This window comes from Pelophylax lessonae (assembly GCF_965119305.1).
Source record: "Pelophylax lessonae genome assembly, chromosome: 1".
Taxonomy (NCBI): Eukaryota; Metazoa; Chordata; class Amphibia; order Anura; family Ranidae; genus Pelophylax; species Pelophylax lessonae.
This window is the reverse complement of record NC_138768.1, coordinates 426,427,834-426,446,597: the sequence shown is the minus strand read 5'-3', so window position 1 is coordinate 426,446,597 and position 18,764 is coordinate 426,427,834. Positions and strand designations below refer to the sequence as shown.

Sequence of the window (18,764 nt, the reverse complement as noted above, 5' to 3'; positions counted from 1 at the left end):
ATAAATATGCACTGTTACTGTAAAAATGACACTGGTAGGGAAGGGGTTAACTGTACTGGTGATCAAGGGGTTATATGTGTCCCTAGGGGCATGATTCTAACTGTCAGGGGGCGTGGTTTGTCAAGTAATCACAGAGACATGCGATCCTATATAGCAGGATCACATAGCCTCTGTGAAAACTTCAGGGAGAATGACAGACAGCTGTGTTTACATCAGCCATCTGTCCTTCTCTCACAGCTGTGGGAGATCGCGAGTGGCCGTCTCTGGCGGCACGCGATCACCCCCTAGCTCCACCCAGGCAAGCACCGTACATGTACGGCACTTTGCCAGGGAGCACCAGCCTGCCACTGTCGAACAGCGGCGGCTGGTGCGGATATGGTTAAAGTTTTACTAAACCTACAACAGTAAAATAAGTCTTATATGCAGTAAAGCATGCTTGTTATACTCACTGTAGAGCCTAAGGGGTTAATCCTGCGCATTGTGTAACAATTATGTTTTATCCTGTCTCCTCTAATCCTCCCCTTCTTCCACTGTCCCCAATCCATCTCTTGATAGCACAGAGCCTTGGGGGCACTCTGCACATGCTCAGTTTGGTGTCTATTGCTAGATAGTTTTTTTTCTTGCGAGGGTGCATGTGATTAGCACAGGGTCAATCAGCACTGTCCAAACAGGGGTCCTGCAGCCTCATAGGACAGTCAGAGGAGAAGGAAAACACCTCCTATAAGCTTTAACCAATGCTTGAGTGGACACTGACAGAAATTACAAGACTAATATATACTGCTGATGAGAAAAGGTATTTAGCTGTTCATATTTACTAAAATAATTGCATTTCCATGTTATGTGTACCGTGGGAGACCAGATATAGTGAATGCAGTGTCTTGGGTTTAGTAACACTTTAACCGCTTGCCGACCGCCGCATGACTATTTACTGCGGCGGTCAGCCCCTCACAGGCAAAGCGACGTAGGAATACGTCGCTAGCCTGTGAGGCTCTAGGGAGCGAGCGTGCGCCGCCGAAGGCGCGCTCCTGCGCGTGTGCCCGGCGACCCAATGTCCGCCTGGCACTCGCGATCGTCCGTTACACCGGAAGAAAGGCAGGCGACTAATGTAAACAAAGCCGCCTGTCATTCTTCACTGTGTAAGAATGGAGATCACACAGTTCTACTATGTAGGACCGTTAATCTCTGTTCTTACACTAGTAGCCACAGCCAATCACAGTTAGAAACATGCCCCTAGGGACACACTTAACCCCTCCCTCTCCAATAAAGTTAATTCCTTCACTACCAGTGTCATTTTTACAGTAACAGTGCATATGTATAGCACCGATTACTGCAGTAATGTCACTGGTAACCCCAAAAGTGTCAAAAATGTCAGTCAAGGGTCCGATCTGTCTGCCGCAATGTCGCAGTCCCGTAAAAAAAATTGCAGATCGCCGCCATTACTCGTTAAAAAAAAAAAACAACTAAAATGACAAAAGTCTTTCCCTTAGTTAGTAAACGCAATAACTTTTGCGCAAACCAATCAAAATACGCTTTTTGCAATTTTTTTTTTTACCAAACATAGGTAGCATAAAACAAATTTCCCTAAAATGTTAAAAAATTTAGATTTTTACATTTTTTTGGGGAATTTCATATAAAAAAATGTGAAAAATATTGTGCAAAATTGACACTATTTTTTTGTTTATAGCGCATGATCAAAAAATCGCACAGGTGATCAAATACCACCAAAAGAAAGCTCTGTTTGTGGGGAAAAAAAGGATGTTAAATTCGTTTAGGTACAGTGTCGCACGACCGCGCAATTGTCCGTTAAAGTCACGCAGTGCCGAATCGTAAAATAGACCCTGGTCAGGAAGGGGGTAAAATCTTCCGGGGCTTAAGTGATTAGAGATACTGCCACCTAAGTAGGGAAAACTGACAGTGTCTGACTTTTCTACTGAGCAGTGCTCCCTCCTCACTGCAGTGCATTAGCCTGTCTAAGCTCTGAGGTTGGCTGGTGTCAGAGCTTAGATGTAAGGATGATGTCAGGACCTCCCTACGTGAGTTTCAAGTCCTGTTTTAGTCGCTAAGACAAAAGTACTGTCATGTGGGGGAACTTTTGTGCTCCTCCATAAATTGTTCTGTTAGTGAGGGCTCCAGCACTGTGGAAGGCAGTGCGGGGGCATAGGTAGGTAAGTATAACTGTCAAGAGGAATAGCTATCTGTAGACACTGTTCCTTTACCAAATAATTATTTAATTTCAGTAAAAGGAAATCACATTATATTACATTTAACACCCAAATTATTTTAATTCGACCTGTCAATCTAGGATTTTGGCATTGAAGTGGAAAGGGCTGGAATGTCTGTTGCAACTTCTTAAAACGTCTGCCTCTCTTGCATACAGACAGGAAGTGAGGGGCAATCTTTTAACCACTTCTGGACCAGAAGGATTTGCCCCTTAATGGCCAGGCCATTTTTTGCGATTCGGCACTGCGTTACTTTAACTGACAACTGCGCAGTCATGCGACGATGTACCCAAAAAAAACAATTTACGTCCTTTTTTTTCCCAACAAACAGGGCTTTCTTTTGGTAGTATTTCATCACCTCTGTGGTTTTTTTGATCATGCACTAAAACAAAAAAGAGCGACAATTTGGAAAAAAAGCAGTATTTTTCACTTTCTGCTATATAACATTCCCAAGATAAAAAATGTAAAAATCTAATTTTTTTCATCATTTTTGGCCAGTTTGTATTCTGCTACATATTTTTTGGTAAAAAAAAATCCCAATAAGTGTATTTTGATTGGTTTGCGCACAAGTTATCGCATCTACACACTAGGTAAAAGATTTGTCATTTTTATTTATTTATTTTTTACTATAAATGACAGCGATCTGCGATTTTTAGCGCGACTGCGACATTGCAGAGGACAGATCGGACACCTAACTGACATTTTTGACACTTTTGTGGGGACCAGTGACATTACTACAGTAATCAGTTCTAAAAATATGCATTGTTACTGTAATAATGACACTAGCAGGGACGGGGATAACACCAGGGGCGATCAAAGAGTTAATTGTGTACCTAGGGAGTGATTCTAACTGTGTGGGGGCCAGACCTGGTGGATGGAAACAGGGCTCCTGTGTTTCGGAGATAACAGGAAAACAGGAGCCCTGTTTCAGTCAGTGACAGATGAGCGGTGAGTCGTGTTTACAACGGCACACCGCCTTCTGTCAGTCCCTGCTGCAATCACCAGGTTCCCAGCGGCCAAACGGCCGCTGGACCCGTTGCTTAGTTGCAGGGCTAGAGAGCGGGCGAGTGGTCACGCCGCCGGCGGCGCACACGCGCCTGAGACCCGCTCATGCAAGCCGCCGGTTTGTGCAGGAGAGCCAGCCTGCTGCAGTATATCTGCGGCAGCTGGTCGGGAAGCGGTTAAATGAGATAAACACATGCAAGAGTTTATTGAAAATTAGGTTAGTTACAATACTGTTTGTATTTTATATAAGTGATGTTGTGTGTGTTTGCAGAAAACAAACCACAAATATTGTGAAAAACTGATGTCTTTTATATTTTTTACCTTAAATTATATAATACACTTCCACCCTAATATGATAAATTTCTTGAATGCATTCATTTAATGTGTTTTAGGTTCTCCTTTAACTATTACAAAAACCCACTCACCTGGAGATATTTTCCCCCATGGCGAAACGATGGTTGAGTATGTTGCAACTGATCCATCTGGCAACAGCAGAACTTGTCAAATTCATATTGTCATTAAAGGTAGAGTGTAACCTTACTTTTTTTCTGGACTTTGTCTTGTATGATATTCGACTAAAATTTTAAAAACAACATGCTGTTATAAATCCTGCAAAGAGTCCTTTTAGCGGGAATATTCAATGATCAGAAAGATTTAATACATTTATGTGCCAACAAAATAATAGGTATTTACAGACATTAACAGTCCCCGGACCTCAATGGAAGGTGAGACTTGCCTTGGTTCTGTACATATCCACCCGGAGTCCTAAGCCTTTCCATACAGCAGGGATATTTTATACTTCTCTTGCAGGATTTTCATATCAGTCTTCCTCATAGTCACATTGATAGAGAGCTAGAAATTCATCCACAGAGATCTATCCTCTGTAGTTCCCAATTAGTATAAAAAAACACAAAATAGTTTAAATCCAGCAAATTTTTAAATAATGTTTTTTTTTCGGCTTTTCCTTCATGGATATCTTAGATCAGTGGTTCTCAACTCTGGTCCTTGGGACCCACTAATGCCCCTTTCACACATACGGTCCGTTCAGTTCTTCAGTTCAGTCATGTCAAAATGTATCAGTTTCCATCCGTTTTTCATCCATTTTTCTTCAGTTTTTCATCCGTTGTCATCCGTTTTTCATCCGTTGTCATCCGTTTTTTATCCGTTGTCATCCGTTTTTCGTCCGATCCGTTTTTTTGACGGATGAAAAATAGGGCATTCATCCGTTCAAAAAAAACGGACATTGACGGAAGCGGATGAAAACGGATGATCATCCGTTGTCATCCATTTTTACATAGCGATACATTGATGTCCGTTTTTCATCCGTCAACGGATGGATGAAAAACGGACAAACAGACAGCATGTGTGAAAGGGGCCTAACAGGCCAGATTTTAAGTATTACTTTGGGGAGATGCAGACTAGAATACTGCAATCACTGAGCAGCAAATTATATCACCTGTGATGTATTTCAGTTATCTTGCAAACCTGGCCTGTTGGTGGATCCCAAGGACCAGAGTTGAGAACCACTGTCTTAGATCCTGTGTGCATGGGCATTAGCTTACGTCAGAACTGCTTTGCTCTCCAAGGAGGTCAGAAGCGCCTCTAAAGATCCCAGAAACACATGTATATGTATGTGAATGCTTTCTGCATGGGCCTAGCTAGTCAGGCTCTTACTATAAGAGCCGGTTCACATAGGCGCGACCCGACTTACCGGACCGACCTGTGAAGTCGCGGTGCGCAGCTCACACTGCGACCTCGGCGCGACTTGCACGGACTTCATATCATTGAAGTCAATGCAGGTCGCTCCAGGTCGCCCCAAAGTAGTACAGGACCCTTTTTCTAAGTCGGAGCGACTTGTGTCGCTCCTATTAGAACGGGTCCTGTGCTAATCTATGGCTGGCGACCCGCGGCGACTTGTCAGGCGACCAGGTCGCCTGACAAGTCGCCCCAGTGTGAACCGACTCTTATTGTTCACGCTGTCTGATAATATTTTCTTTCAATAAATGTATTTGTTTGGATGTCAACTTACAGGTTCACCTTGTGAGATTCCCACCTCTCCTCAGAATGGAGAATTTGTCTGTTCCAAGGATACAGATGCCGTTAATTGCACAATACAGTGTAGGGAGGGATTTGAAGTTGCAGAAGGTGCAATCCAAAATTTCTACTGCACTTTTAAAGATGGTCTGTGGATGCCACCTCATTCAGCAGACTGGCCAGATTGTTCAGGTAAATGTTAAACATTGATTTCACTTAATGTAACTGTAATAATGTATAATTGTTATCAGTTTAAAAAAAGAAGGGGGTAACAAAATGCCTTCAAGAATAGAGGACATACCTTAGCTCCTTATCTATATGTGTCCTGTCTAACACATATATAGACTCTCCCTTTCTTTTTCTCTCATTAGAAATGTGCTTGGTGCATCAAGGTCCTACCAGTTGAAATTTCCTTTTGTTTCTAATAAATGAATCTGCAGATACTAGGTTCTCTGCATCCTCCAGCATCCTTTTACATGTCCATGCTGCTTGGGGGTAGCGCACTGATTAGCTGTCAGTGATGAGATTGAAGTGTTCTGACAAAAGGGCTGCTATGGATGACTCCTTTTTATAGACTTCCAGAACACATTTCCTGTCAATCTTTCCTTCCCTACCCTGACTTCTCTAACTTTGTACATAGCTGAGTGTATAGAAATGGTAATTTTAACCAGGTGTGAGGTGCAGCACAATGGTTTGTTGTAATCTCAAATATGCACTTACTCTTTAACTGGATTATGAAGGCTGATCCTTTTATTAGTTGAACTTCCCTCCATATAGAGAAAATGAGCAGAAATGCCACCTGCAGTTACAATTACAAATATACTGCGAGCAAATGACTCAGGAACAGAAAATATGAGTTTTCTTAGAGAATCTTCAACAATTTTAGTAGTTGACCTGTTTAAGAAAAATAATTGCTGTATAAAGAGATTTGTTGCACAAATTTATAGCAATGCTAGGTAAGATTTTAAGGTAAGTAAAACTGAATATTTTTGCTATATGTGCCTTTACAATGAGGGTGAACCAAGTCCCAACATGATGGGATATTTAGTTCAACAGCATTGAAGAAGCATATGCAACTACAGTTTAGTTATTATTATGTATTTAATACTATTTGTATAGTGTACAGAGATTGCAAGATTACAATATGACTTATATGAAACTGAGGTGTTTACAAAGTCCAGATCTCCAGTGTTCCCCAACAGGTCATATCTTGATGATTTTCCTAAGTGGTAACACCTGTACATAACTAAAAAAAGGATAATGCTAAGGGTTATTTCACACAGGCGGACCGTTCAGATCCGCATGTCCATTTTTTTGGCGGATCTGAACGGTCCCCCCATGCATCCCAATGGGGCAGCGGATGTCAGCGGAGACATGTCCGTTTACATCCGATCTGATCCATCAAATCTGGACGGATGGAAACCCTATTTTCCATCTGTCCAGCGGATCAAATAGGATCGGATGAAAACGGACCGACAGTCCGTTCCCATCCGATTCCCCCATAGAGATGTATGGGGAACTGACAGCTGTGTCTCCGCACACAGCGCGGAGACACAGCTGTCATCCTCCTGCTCAGCGGGGGATCGGCGGATCAATCCCCCGCTGAGATAAACGGAGTCCGTTTGACGGACACATAGTGTGAAAGAGCCCTTAAGCTTTTTGGGATCTTGAAGCTGGGCTTAAGACCTGAATAAATATAAATTCCGTTGGCTGCCATCATCTTTATGATATAACTGTAGAGGAGCATTCAGGGAATTATAGTGTAAAAGGGGAAACGTGCAAACATTTAGGTGCATCTAAAAATAAGTGAAGCGCTACTGGACTTCAAATAAAAAAATGTGTGATGTTCAAATACCCTAATAACACAATATCAAGTTATTACCCAATGTGCTGAAAAATGAATCCAGAATATCATACATGTATATCACGATGTGAAAATACTCTAACCCATGGCCATTCACACACAAAGTATAGGTATGCTCCCAGTGAAATGTTCAACTAATAATGAAACAGTTCAAATCTTGTGCTCCAAACTAGTGCTGTGATTCACTCTAATTCTACTCTTGTGCTTAACCACACTGTGATCAGTATGCTGTCACCTCTGGTAATGACCCATATATATTATCGGTCAAATCAGAACTTCCCCTTTAGGGGTTTAAACCATTGATGTCCACTCTTTAGTACTCAGGACTTCTACTATATACCATACAGAATAAATCAGCAGCTTTTCCCCTTTAATGGGCAACAGCTCCAGTACCACCTTCTTAGGCTTCTACCAGTTTTTCAGCTCAAAATAAAAGTATAGCAATCATAGTGCTTTCTGTCAAAATCCGTTTTCAAAAGTAAAAAATAAGTAAAATTGTGCTCACATTGATTTGTGCATTAATTTGATGCATAGTGGGATACTTCAGTATATGTTCCCTTGAGGCAGCACATAATTGGTGCATTCAGTCTGATCCAAGACTCTTGGCGGGGCGTACTGGTAATAAAAAAAGTGTTACATTTATGAGGGAAACCTTTCTAAATACATATTACTTTCAAATTGCCTTATCAGAGTGCTGGTCTTTACATTTACTGATAAAATTTACACAAATAAAACCAGAAAAAGCAATAGAAAGGTCAGAATTTACCCTTTAGGCCTCTTGCACACGATACTCCTGTTTGAGCATCTACTTTTTCAGTTGTTTTTTTTTTTTGTATGTGTTTGCGCAAATGGGTTCGTGCATTTTTGCATGCATGCCTGCATTTTAGTGCAAATGGGCAAAAACTTTTTCTTACGTTCTTGTTCTGTACTATATATAAATGGTCATTTGCGCACATTTGTGCAAGATCCCACACATTTGCATGCATGAGGTGTAAATTACTGACCAAAAATGCAGATTTTTCTATTTTGTTTTCACTGAAGAATGCACGGCGCTTGCTTACGTGCCTGGGTGCATAGGCACATTACAATTAATGGGCTGTATTTTAGCTCAGCAAAAAAAAACAAAGCTGTATTGAGCTTTTTCAAGCTGCAGTGTGCAAGAGGCCTTTCTTTTATACTCAGTGCTGGAAAAATGGTGGCAGGAATCTGATCAGGCCAGGGGCCAAGAGGTCAGGTTGCAAAATTTTGGTGTACAAATAAGAAATCCTCTACTTGCCTTGAAATATGAATAAAGCTGGCCATACACTAGCCGAAAAATCGTTCGAACTAATTTTCGAAAAACGAAAAATCGGCCGTGAAAGCAGACAATCGTGCCATCATGTAATGACCGAATTTCGAGCGATAAATCTTTCAATGGACATAAATGAATCTGTTTTTCCTTAAGTTTGTCACATATGCCTAGTACAAACAGTTTGGGCGAGAAACACATTAACCTTTTAATTTATCGTTCGTTCGGCAGAATTTTCCAAACTGTTCCTTCGATTTTTCGGCTCTGAAAAGTAAAAACCGATTTTTTATTTGTGCCTATTAACTGGACGAAAAATGAACGAATGGACCAAATGACAAATATTCAAACAATTTTTCGGCTAGTATATGGCCAGCATTACCGTAATAACTGTCATCTATTGCTGAATGTTGCTATTACTTTCATTACCTCATGTTGTTGTGGTTATAATTTCAGTAAAGCGGTTTGCTAATCATGGATTTAAATCATTTGAAATGCTGTATAAGGCCACACGATGTGATGACTCCAGCCTATTAAAGAACTTTGCAGATGCCTTTCAGACGTCACTAGGTAAAATGGTATGTTGGTAAAACATTAGTTACAAAATTTTGTTTATTATTGGCAAGGTCAGAAGGGTACCCATTAGCACTGTTCGGTAACACTGTACTATTACAACATATGCAGCGCCCTTCGTTTCCTCTTGTGTTGAAATGTATTATAACTGTACTGTCTCCATTATTTATTTATTTTTTTATTTTTTTTTTAACAGAAAGTATATACGTTTTTAATAATATTAATATGGATCCTAATTCATGGAGTAAAAAGCGTAATGTAGCTGACCTGTGTGCCACTAAGGGTTCCTATTTGTCTTTTCTTTAAATATAATGAGCACTATTATTTATATACATTCTAAAAACATTGAATAATACTACTAAAGTGTTTGTATATATATAAAAAAAAAAAAAAATATATATATATATATATATATATATATATATATAAATATATATATATATATATATATATAGATAGATATTTTTTAGTTTTGCATAGAAAAAGAATAGAACAAAGAACCCCCATCAGGTTTTTATTGTCATCTGGGGCTATGTTAAAGAGATTTCCCATCAATGCCTCTCCTGCCAATGTTTTACATAACAGGAAGTGAGGAAAAATATGCAACAGCGACACAATTCGAAATAAACTATCTGACAGGTTTTCTACCTTTACTAAAGAAAGGTGTTTTATTTCTGTCTGTAATGCTGTTGGAGATTATCACCTACTTCTTACCTGATAAAACATTGTCAGAAGGACAAAAAGGGAGGGAAAATCTCTCTTAGGCCCTTTTCACATGGGTGGTTGTTCTGCTGCTGGTATACTAATGTGTTGTTATTTTGAAATCCCCACACTTCTGGCACAAAGATTACTCACATTTGTACATTGCATTTATATGTGATTGCTTGCGTTTACAAGGGCCTGTATTTTTTTTTTCTAGCCTTTTGTATAGCAACTGTTTATTTATTTTTACTTTGTACTGAGATTAACTGTGTTTATATACAGATAACTGCGGTACATAGTTACATAGTTTGTGAGGTTGCAGACAGACATCAGTCCATCCAGTTCAACCTATGATGTGTTTGTGTTTGCTGTTAACAGTACATTGTATACCCTTGTATGTTGTGGTCTTAAGGTGCCCATCTAATAGTTTTTTGAAACTATTGATGCTCCCTGCTGATACGACTGCTTGTTGAAGCAAATTCCTCATCCTTACTGCTCTGACAGTGAAGAACCCCTTACGTATTTTAAGGTTAAACCGTTTTTCCTCTAGTTTTAGTGAGTGGCCACGTGTCTTATTGTATTCCCTTACTCTGAATAGTTTGTTCCTTATGCTAGGGTCGCCAGTACAGTATTTGTACATTGATATCATATCCCCCCTCAAGCGTCTCTTCTCCAGAGAGAATACGTTCAGTGCTTGTAGTCTTTCCTCATAGCTGATGCCTTCCATTCCCCTAATTATTTTTGTTGCCCTTCTCTGGACTCTCTCCAGTTCCAGCACATCCTTCCTGAGGACCGGTGCCCAGAACTGGACAGCATACTCCAGATGTGGCCGGACCACAGTCTTGTAGAGAGGGAGAATAATCTCTTTATTTCTGGAGTGAATCCCCTTTTTTATACATGCCAGTATTCTGTTGGCTTTTCTTGCAGCTGCTTAGCATTGCATGCCACTGCCAAGCCTGTTGTCCACTAGTACCCCCAGGGCCTTTTCTATCTTAGATTCACCCAGAGGTTTCCCCCTAGTGAGTAGCTTGCTTTCGTGTTTCTGACACCCAAGTGCATTACTTTACATTTTTCAACATTAAACCTCATCTGCCATGTAGTTGCCCACTCCATTATTTTGTAAGGTTTCCACATCCTGCATAGAAGATATTGGCATGCTTAGTTTAGTATCATCCGCAAATACCGAGATTGTGCTAGATATCTCCTCCTCTAGATCATTTATGAATAAATTAAACAGGATTGGTCCTAGGACAGAACCTTGGGGGACCCCACTTTCCACACCCACCCAATCCGAGTACTCCCCATTAATCACCACCCTCTGGACTCTCCCCTGGAGCCAGTTTTCTATCCAGGTACTCACTCTATGGTCCATACCTACCTTCCTTAGTTTATACAGTAAGCATTTGTGGGGAACGGTGTGAAATGCCTTTGCGAAGTCCAGATACGCCACATCCACAGGCTTACCTTTATCTAGATGGCAGCTCACTTAATCATAGAAGGTTAATAGATTGGTCTGGCAAGAACGTTTTTTTATGAATCCATGCTGATTACTACTTATAATACCGTTTTCATTACTAAAGTCTTGTAGGTGGTCCCTTAACATCCCCTCCAAAATCTTGCAGACTACTGATGTTAGGCTGACCGGCCTATAGTTACCCAGAATATATCTCGGCCCTTTTTTAAATATTGGTACCACGTTTGCTTTTTTCCAATCAGCTGGCACCATACCCGTCTGTAAACTATCCTTAAAGATCATGAATAATGGTCTGGCAATCACCTGGCTGAGCTCTTTAAGAACCCTCGGGTGCAAGCCATCCGGTCCCTGTGATTTATTTATGTTAAGTTCCTCTAGTTTAGTTCTAAGTCTATCTTCTGTTAGGCATGGCGGTACTTCCTGAGGTGTATTATTTAGTTCAGCATTACAAGCTGGGTTAGTGTAGCCCCCCCAATTCTTTTGTGAAGACTGAAAAGAAGAAATTATTTAACACTTTCGCCTTCTCTCTGTCCTCTGTGGCCAGATTTCCTTTGTCGTCTTTTATGGCCCCATTTATTTTGGAGATTCAAAGGCTCCACACACACCCCCTGGAATATCGTGTTAAAAGGGATAAGTGTGAGAATTAGTGACCGGACCCATCAACCATAGAAAAGGAGGAAACATTACATATGATACCATACAAAGCTGGTTATAAAGCCAATTGAGGTGAGCGCTTAGGACACCTAGTGGCCACTGCATGGAAGAGCACCTGCATGAATTTTGGGAAAGAAAAGGCGTCTGAATATACACCATTTTATTTATATATATAAGGACACTTTGGCACTTTTTCACTTTTGAATTATTTAATTATTGGAAACTTATAAGCACATAATTTATCACTGGTACTTTATTTTAACAAATTTTGATATATTTAAGGATTGTTTATAGCACATATTTACATCACTTGTAAGAAATATTTTATTTATTAATGAGATTTTTTTAAATTTTATGCACTGGAGAATATTTATATAATTTTATGCACTGGAGAATATCTATATAATTTTAGCACAAGGGATTTTATTATAAACATTTGAAAGCACTGAAAGTAAATTATTAAATGTAATTAGTATGAATAACATGCACTAAGCACCTTTTAAGCGCGGTACTCCCCCCTGTTATAAACTTTTATGGGGACAATGTGTTCTGGCCTCACTTTCTTACTGTTTATATACTTAAAGAGTTTCTTGGGGATTTTTTACTCTGTTCTATTTTAGCCGCCTTGATTTCGCCTTTACATTTCTTATTACACTCTTTGTAATGCTTGAATACTGCCAATGACCCCTCAGTCTTGTATTTTTTGAAGGCCTTTTCTTTAGTACATCGCTCATGGATGCCGACAACTTTATTTTTCTTAAATGCACAAAACCGTATGTTATGAAAACGTTGCTCAAAGCAGTGTGTGAATGGAGCCAAAGGAATTCATTGTCTGCATTTAGCTGCAGTAAATAAGTTCCTCTATCCGCAGCTAAAAGCTGAGATCTAACCGCTCGTGTGAAAGGGGCCTAATAGAGTCCTTATAACACAAAAAATCCAATAGTACTTACAACCCTTTTCCACTCTATTCAAAACTTTAAAAAAATATCTGGCTTATAAAATACTTTAAAGAGATCATTTCATAAAATTTAAAAAAGCAAGTAAACACAATAAAATCAAGAATTTTAAATGCTTGCAGTGTTTTTTCCTTTCCATAAATGATGGAAGCTGGGAGCAGAAGATATGGAGCTATATAGCAATTAATATTTTTTTCTCTAAGGATTGGCAGACTATCTCTTACTAAATCTATCCATCTGTGGCCAGCCGTAATCCTGTGATACACTGTCACATTTTTGATATACGCAAAGAGATTTCTGACATTTGGACATTTTGTCAATGAATGTCAGGGCAGCAAATATAAACCTCAACTCATACAATTCTATTGTGGCTGTATTAAATTCAACACTAGGCAATTGTCGCTAATAACACTCAGTTCCGTTGCATCATGGCAAAGCTTACAGTGCATGACTAATGTAGGGTGTACTTGCAAAAGTTGCTGCTACTGAGCCTGCAATGTCCAAGCCCTCGACCATGATTGCTCAGGGTGAAATCCCTCAAAGCAGCTCACGTTATAACCTGCATAGAAAAAAATATGATTTTTCTTTCCCTCAACTCCTCTATTTATTTGTCTTATTTGCTTTAAATAGGTTTAAGAGGATTATATAAAGAGGATTTTTTTTTCCTTGTTGTATTAGAAAAACATGCACTTTCATGGCAGAAATTGCCTTCACACAAAGAAAAAGCAACGTAAGTTTACATTTTTCTCCAGATATCGGAGCCTTTTGGATATGCCTGTGGGCTAGGTTAAAATAAAAACAAATTAGCACCCAGTGATCACTTCAGCTATAATAGGATGAATTTAGATAATAACATAGTGTTCACATTTCAGTGACAATTTAGTATGAGCCATTTTTCAAGAAACAAATCAACGAAGCAATAAGGTTATAGTGGGAAAAAGGTCAGTTTCACTAAGAAGTAGCAATAGTTGGTCAAGCTGCTTCTGATTTTTTAATACTCCTCTTGGATCTGTAAAACCACAGTGTCTTCATACTTACAGTGTTACTAAACCCATAACCTACATTCACTATATCTGGTTTCTCACAGAACATGAAAATTATATTATTTTAATAAATCTAAATGGATAAATACCTTTTCTCATCAGCAGTATATAGCATCTTGTGACTTGTATCAGTAGGAGGAGTTTTGATTCTGCCCAGACCCTGTGTCTGGACATGTCTGGACAGTGCTGATTGGCCCTGTACTGATAACATGCACTCTCCCAAGAAAAAAAAAAATACTATCTAGCAATACACACCACACTGAGCATGTGCACCCTGTCCCCTGGCTCTGTAAATATCTGGTTATTTTTTGGAGGCAGTAAAGGAGGTGGGGGATCAGAGAGACATAATCGAACAGCCTTTATACACAATGCAAAGGATTAACCCCTTAGGTTCAACATTGAGTATAATAAGCATGCTTTTCTGCATATACAGACTGATTTTACTGTTGTGGGTTTAGTAACACTTTAAAACTAGAATAAAGAATTTAGAAAAATGCACTATGATTAAACTACTTTTTTTCCTCCAGCTGTACCTATATTTTAACCAAAAATGTTTGTATTTAATTCAGTCTAACTATAAAGTATATATAGCAGCTGTAACTACAGTATATCACAAGGATATGAGAAAAAAAAAGATGGCACTATATGTGTTTTATACCTAGTTGTTACTAAAGTACAAAAGAAAATTATACAGTTTGCTAACCGGTTTTGCCGTGCCGCTGTGCCGATGTTAAGCAACCCTCCCCCCTTATCAGCTGCATACTTACCTAGTTCTGATACCCTTTCCATCCACATCTTACCACAATGTATACTTCCTGCCAACTGGCCTTCTACTACTTCCTGTGCGTGCATGGGACAACACCATAGACTCCTAGGTTCTACTGTGCACATGCAGGCAATGGGAAGCAGAGGACAGGGCAGAGGTAAAAATTATGGAAGGATGATGCATCACAGGAGATCAGAACTAGGTAAGTATGCAGCCTTGGAGAAAAAGGGTGGGTAAGTACAGATCAGAAAACTTTTATCATTGTAGTATGTTGTTCTGTTTTCTTAGTCTAAGACAAATATCTATATGGATTAATTGTGGCTGCTGTTTTCTTCCTCCACCCTACCAGATTATCAGCATAATAAGCCAAAATGTGCACCCTACACAGAAGTTGGGTATAGCATTGCAGTTCATATACTTATACTATTTTAAAACTCTAATTTATCTTTAGTTTCAGTACATCTATTTGTATGGCTCTCCTCTTTAAACCACAACTCCCTAGCATACAACATATGTATATTATTTTATTTAAACAACATATATTTGCCTTTGTTGACTCAAGTGTACAAATTGTGTCTTTCTCTACAGGTCCCTTCCTTTTGCAATGATGTTGATGATATTGATTGTCGACTTGAGGATCAGTATCAAAGACAGTGTCTTGAATACAACTATGACTATGAGAATGGGTTTGCTATAGGTAACTTTTAACAGTATTAATATATATTATACAATCTTACAAGTTTAAGATTTTTCACTTTTTGATGCACTTTAAGGCAGGCATCCTCAAACTACAGCCTAAGGGTTGGGACATACGGCCCACTTACATTTTTTTTTTTCTGCCTGTGACTGAAAGAATAGGGTTGCTAAATACCTGCAGTAACCTTACGGTCTGTATCTATGCGCTTTGGGCTTGTGTCAATGGAATTAGTTTGACATCAATTTGAGACGCTTCTATAAATATGCAGAATTTGTTAACTGGTACTTATGGCCTCCAGTTGACTACATTCCAGTTGATCTGCCTCAAGTGGGTTTTGCATTTCATGCACTTGTATGGAATGCAAAAGCTTCTTGAAGCAAACAAAAGCCCATCAACAGGGACCCTTACTGTTACATCAGTTGTCCTGCTACTTATGCATCCAGCTGGCGTCCATAAAAAAACAGGAGCCTACTCTGGAGTGCTGCCGCAACCTGACACTGGATAAATGAGTAGTGTGCTTGCAGCAGTGAAGGTAACCCACCAAGCTCAAAAGATGGCAAGAATATGCTGTGGACTGCTACTACATACCAACACTGTCATTGTCTAATGTCACTGCCAGTTCTCTACTACTCATTCATTCAGTGTCAGGATGTGGCGGCAGTACAGTGGAGTGGACAGGTCACAAATCTGTGACTTAAGTCAGGTGGTTCTCTAAGTCTGCTGTCCCTCAATGACTGTGGGTGCAAGTGAAGGTTTCTGTATGCTAATTACAAACAGGGCAACCTGCATAACAAAAAAATGTATCTGGATAAATAGCCTAGGGCAACCTGAAGAAATAAGACATAACAAACGGTAGATATAAAACAGAGCAAACTGCATATATAAAATAAGGCAACCTGCAGATTTAAAATAGAGCCATCTTTAGATATAAACCAGGGAAACCTGCCGATATAAATGCTGCAATCTTTAGATATAAACTAGGGAAGTTTGCAGCTATAAAACAGGGCAACCTGTGCATATAAAGTACAGCAATCTACACATATAAAACAGGGAAACCTGCAGATATATAACAGGCCAATATGCAGACGGAAGACAAGGCAATCTACACATATAATTCAAGGCAACCTGCATATTTAGACCAGGCCAACCCATGTACAGCATATTAAAAAGGTAAACCTGCAAATACAAAACAGAATATCCTAAAAATGTAAATTAAAAATGGCAACCTGCAAGATTTGTGGGCAAGCTGTGGGGCCTGCAAAGCCATACTAGAACTAATTAATTATTTCACTCACGTCATGGTCCCCAACAGTGTGAAGGACCATGATCTGCTCTTTTGTTTAAAAAGTACTGGTTGATACTGCAAGCATAGCTTGCCGTACTCCAAGGAAGCCCCATAATGGTAGGAGCATGTACTTAGATTTCTCAGAGTACTTGCAAGCTATACTTCTTCAGTACATACAGGTCGTAGCTGATGAAGGTAGTGGAATCTGTGTGAAACAAAGACACAGAATAGATGCATTTACCTTAGCCGCCAATGCCTATATCTCAGACAGACTTAATTTTTTTTGCTATCTGAAGAAAAGTTGGTGTGGGGGAGAGAGGTTTTCTAGTGGGCGTAGGACTACTTTAAGAAGTAGGATTTTTTTTATTGAATGATGCTGCTGTTCTTATTAGGTAAGATGTAAAAAGCATGCTTGCCAACTTTTTGAGATGGGAATGAGGGACACCTATTAGCAAAAGTATAATGTAGGAAAATTATACACCCCCTGCCACGCCCCCCTTAAATGGAGAATTATGCAAAAAAATGATTAGTTAAACCCACAAGTGCTTTTTGTACCACTACTATTCCTTTATATAGGCTTTTGAAATTTACAAATGCAGCAATTTAGAAAATGTATGAAAGGTTTAGCACTCGGAAACACATTTTGAAAGATAAAAATGTGCATTGTGTATATATACATATACAGTGGGTACGGAAAGTATTCAGACCCCCTTAAATTTTTCACTCTTTGTTATATTGCAGCCATTTGCTAAAATCATTTAAGTTCATTCTTCTTCCTCATGAATGTACACATAGCACCCCATACTGACAGAAAAACACAGAATTGTTGACATTGTTGCAGATTTATTAAAAAAGAAAAACTGAAATATCACATGGTCCTAAGTATTCAGACCCTTTGCTGTGACACTTATATATTTAACTCAGGTGCTTTCCATTTCTTCTGATCATCCTTGAGATGGTTCTACACCTTCATTTGAGTCCAGCTGTGTTTGATTATACTGATTGGACTTGATTAAGAAAGCCACACACCTGTCTATATAAGACCTTCCAGATCACAATGCATGTCAGAGCAAATGAGAATCATGAGGTCAAAGGAACTGCCTGAAGAGCTCAGAGACAGAATTGTGGCAAGGCACAGATCTGGCCAAGGTTACAAAAAGATTTCTGCTGCACTTAAGGTTCCTAAGAGCACAGTGGCCTCCATAATCCTCAAATGGAAGACGTTTGGGACGACCAGAACCCTTCCTAGAGCTGGCCGTCCGGCCAAACTGAGCTATCGGGGGAGAAGAGCCTTGGTGAGAGAGGTAAAGAAGAACCCAAAGATCACTGTGGCTGAGCTCCAGAGATGCAGTCAGGAGATGGGAGAAAGTTGTAGAAAGTCAACCATCACTGCAGCCCTCCACCAGTCGGGGCTTTATGGCAGAGTGGCCCGACGGAAGCCTCTCCTCAGTGTAAGACACATGAAAGCATAGAAACATAGAAACATAGAATGTGTCGGCAGATAAGAACCATTTGGCCCATCTAGTCTGCCCAATATATCTGAATCCTATGAATAGTCCCTGGCCCTATCTTATATGAAGGATAGCCTTATGCCTATCCCATGCATGCTTAAACTCCTTCACTGTATTTGCAGCTACCACTTCTGCAGGAAGGTTATTCCATGCATCCACTACTCTCTCAGTAAAGTAATACTTCCTCATATTACTTTTAAACCTTTGCCCCTCTAATTTAAAACTGTGTCCTCTTGTGGTAGTTTTGCCATGAGCCCGCATGGAGTTTGCTAAAAAAACAACTGAAGGACTCCAAGATGGTGAGAAATAAGATTCTCTGGTCTGATGAGACCAAAATAGAACTTTTTGGCCTTAATTCTAAACGGTATGTGTGGAGAAAACCAGGCACTGCTCATCACCTGTCCAATACAGTCCCAACAGTGAAGCATGGTGGTGGCATCATCATGCTGTGGGGGTGTTTTTCAGCTGCAGGGACAGGACGACTGGTTGCAATCGAGGGAAAGATGAATGCGGCCAAGTTCAGGGATATCCTGGACAAAAACCTTCTCCAGAGTGCTCTGGACCTCAGACTGGGCCGAAGGTTTACCTTCCAACAAGACAATGACCCTAAGCACACAGCTAAAATAACGAAGGAGTGGCTTCACAACAACTCCGTGACTGTTCTTGAATGGCCCAGCCAGAGCCCTGAATTAAACC

The 18,764-nt window shown here is 39.8% G+C and overlaps 1 protein-coding gene across 3 annotated transcripts in view; it reads left to right on the top strand.

Moving 5' to 3' along the window:
- The window catches only part of SVEP1 (sushi, von Willebrand factor type A, EGF and pentraxin domain containing 1), a 573,162-nt gene that overhangs the window by 286,847 nt on the left and 267,551 nt on the right, over nt 1-18,764 (top strand). For all 3 annotated transcript variants that reach the window (XM_082255001.1, XM_082255000.1, XM_082254999.1), the window contains exons 11-14: nt 3,617-3,748; nt 5,256-5,450; nt 8,864-8,985; nt 15,164-15,272. In XM_082255001.1, coding sequence (XP_082111127.1) covers nt 3,617-3,748; nt 5,256-5,450; nt 8,864-8,985; nt 15,164-15,272 — 558 coding nt within the window. The remainder of the gene's footprint in view (nt 1-3,616; nt 3,749-5,255; nt 5,451-8,863; nt 8,986-15,163; nt 15,273-18,764) is intronic.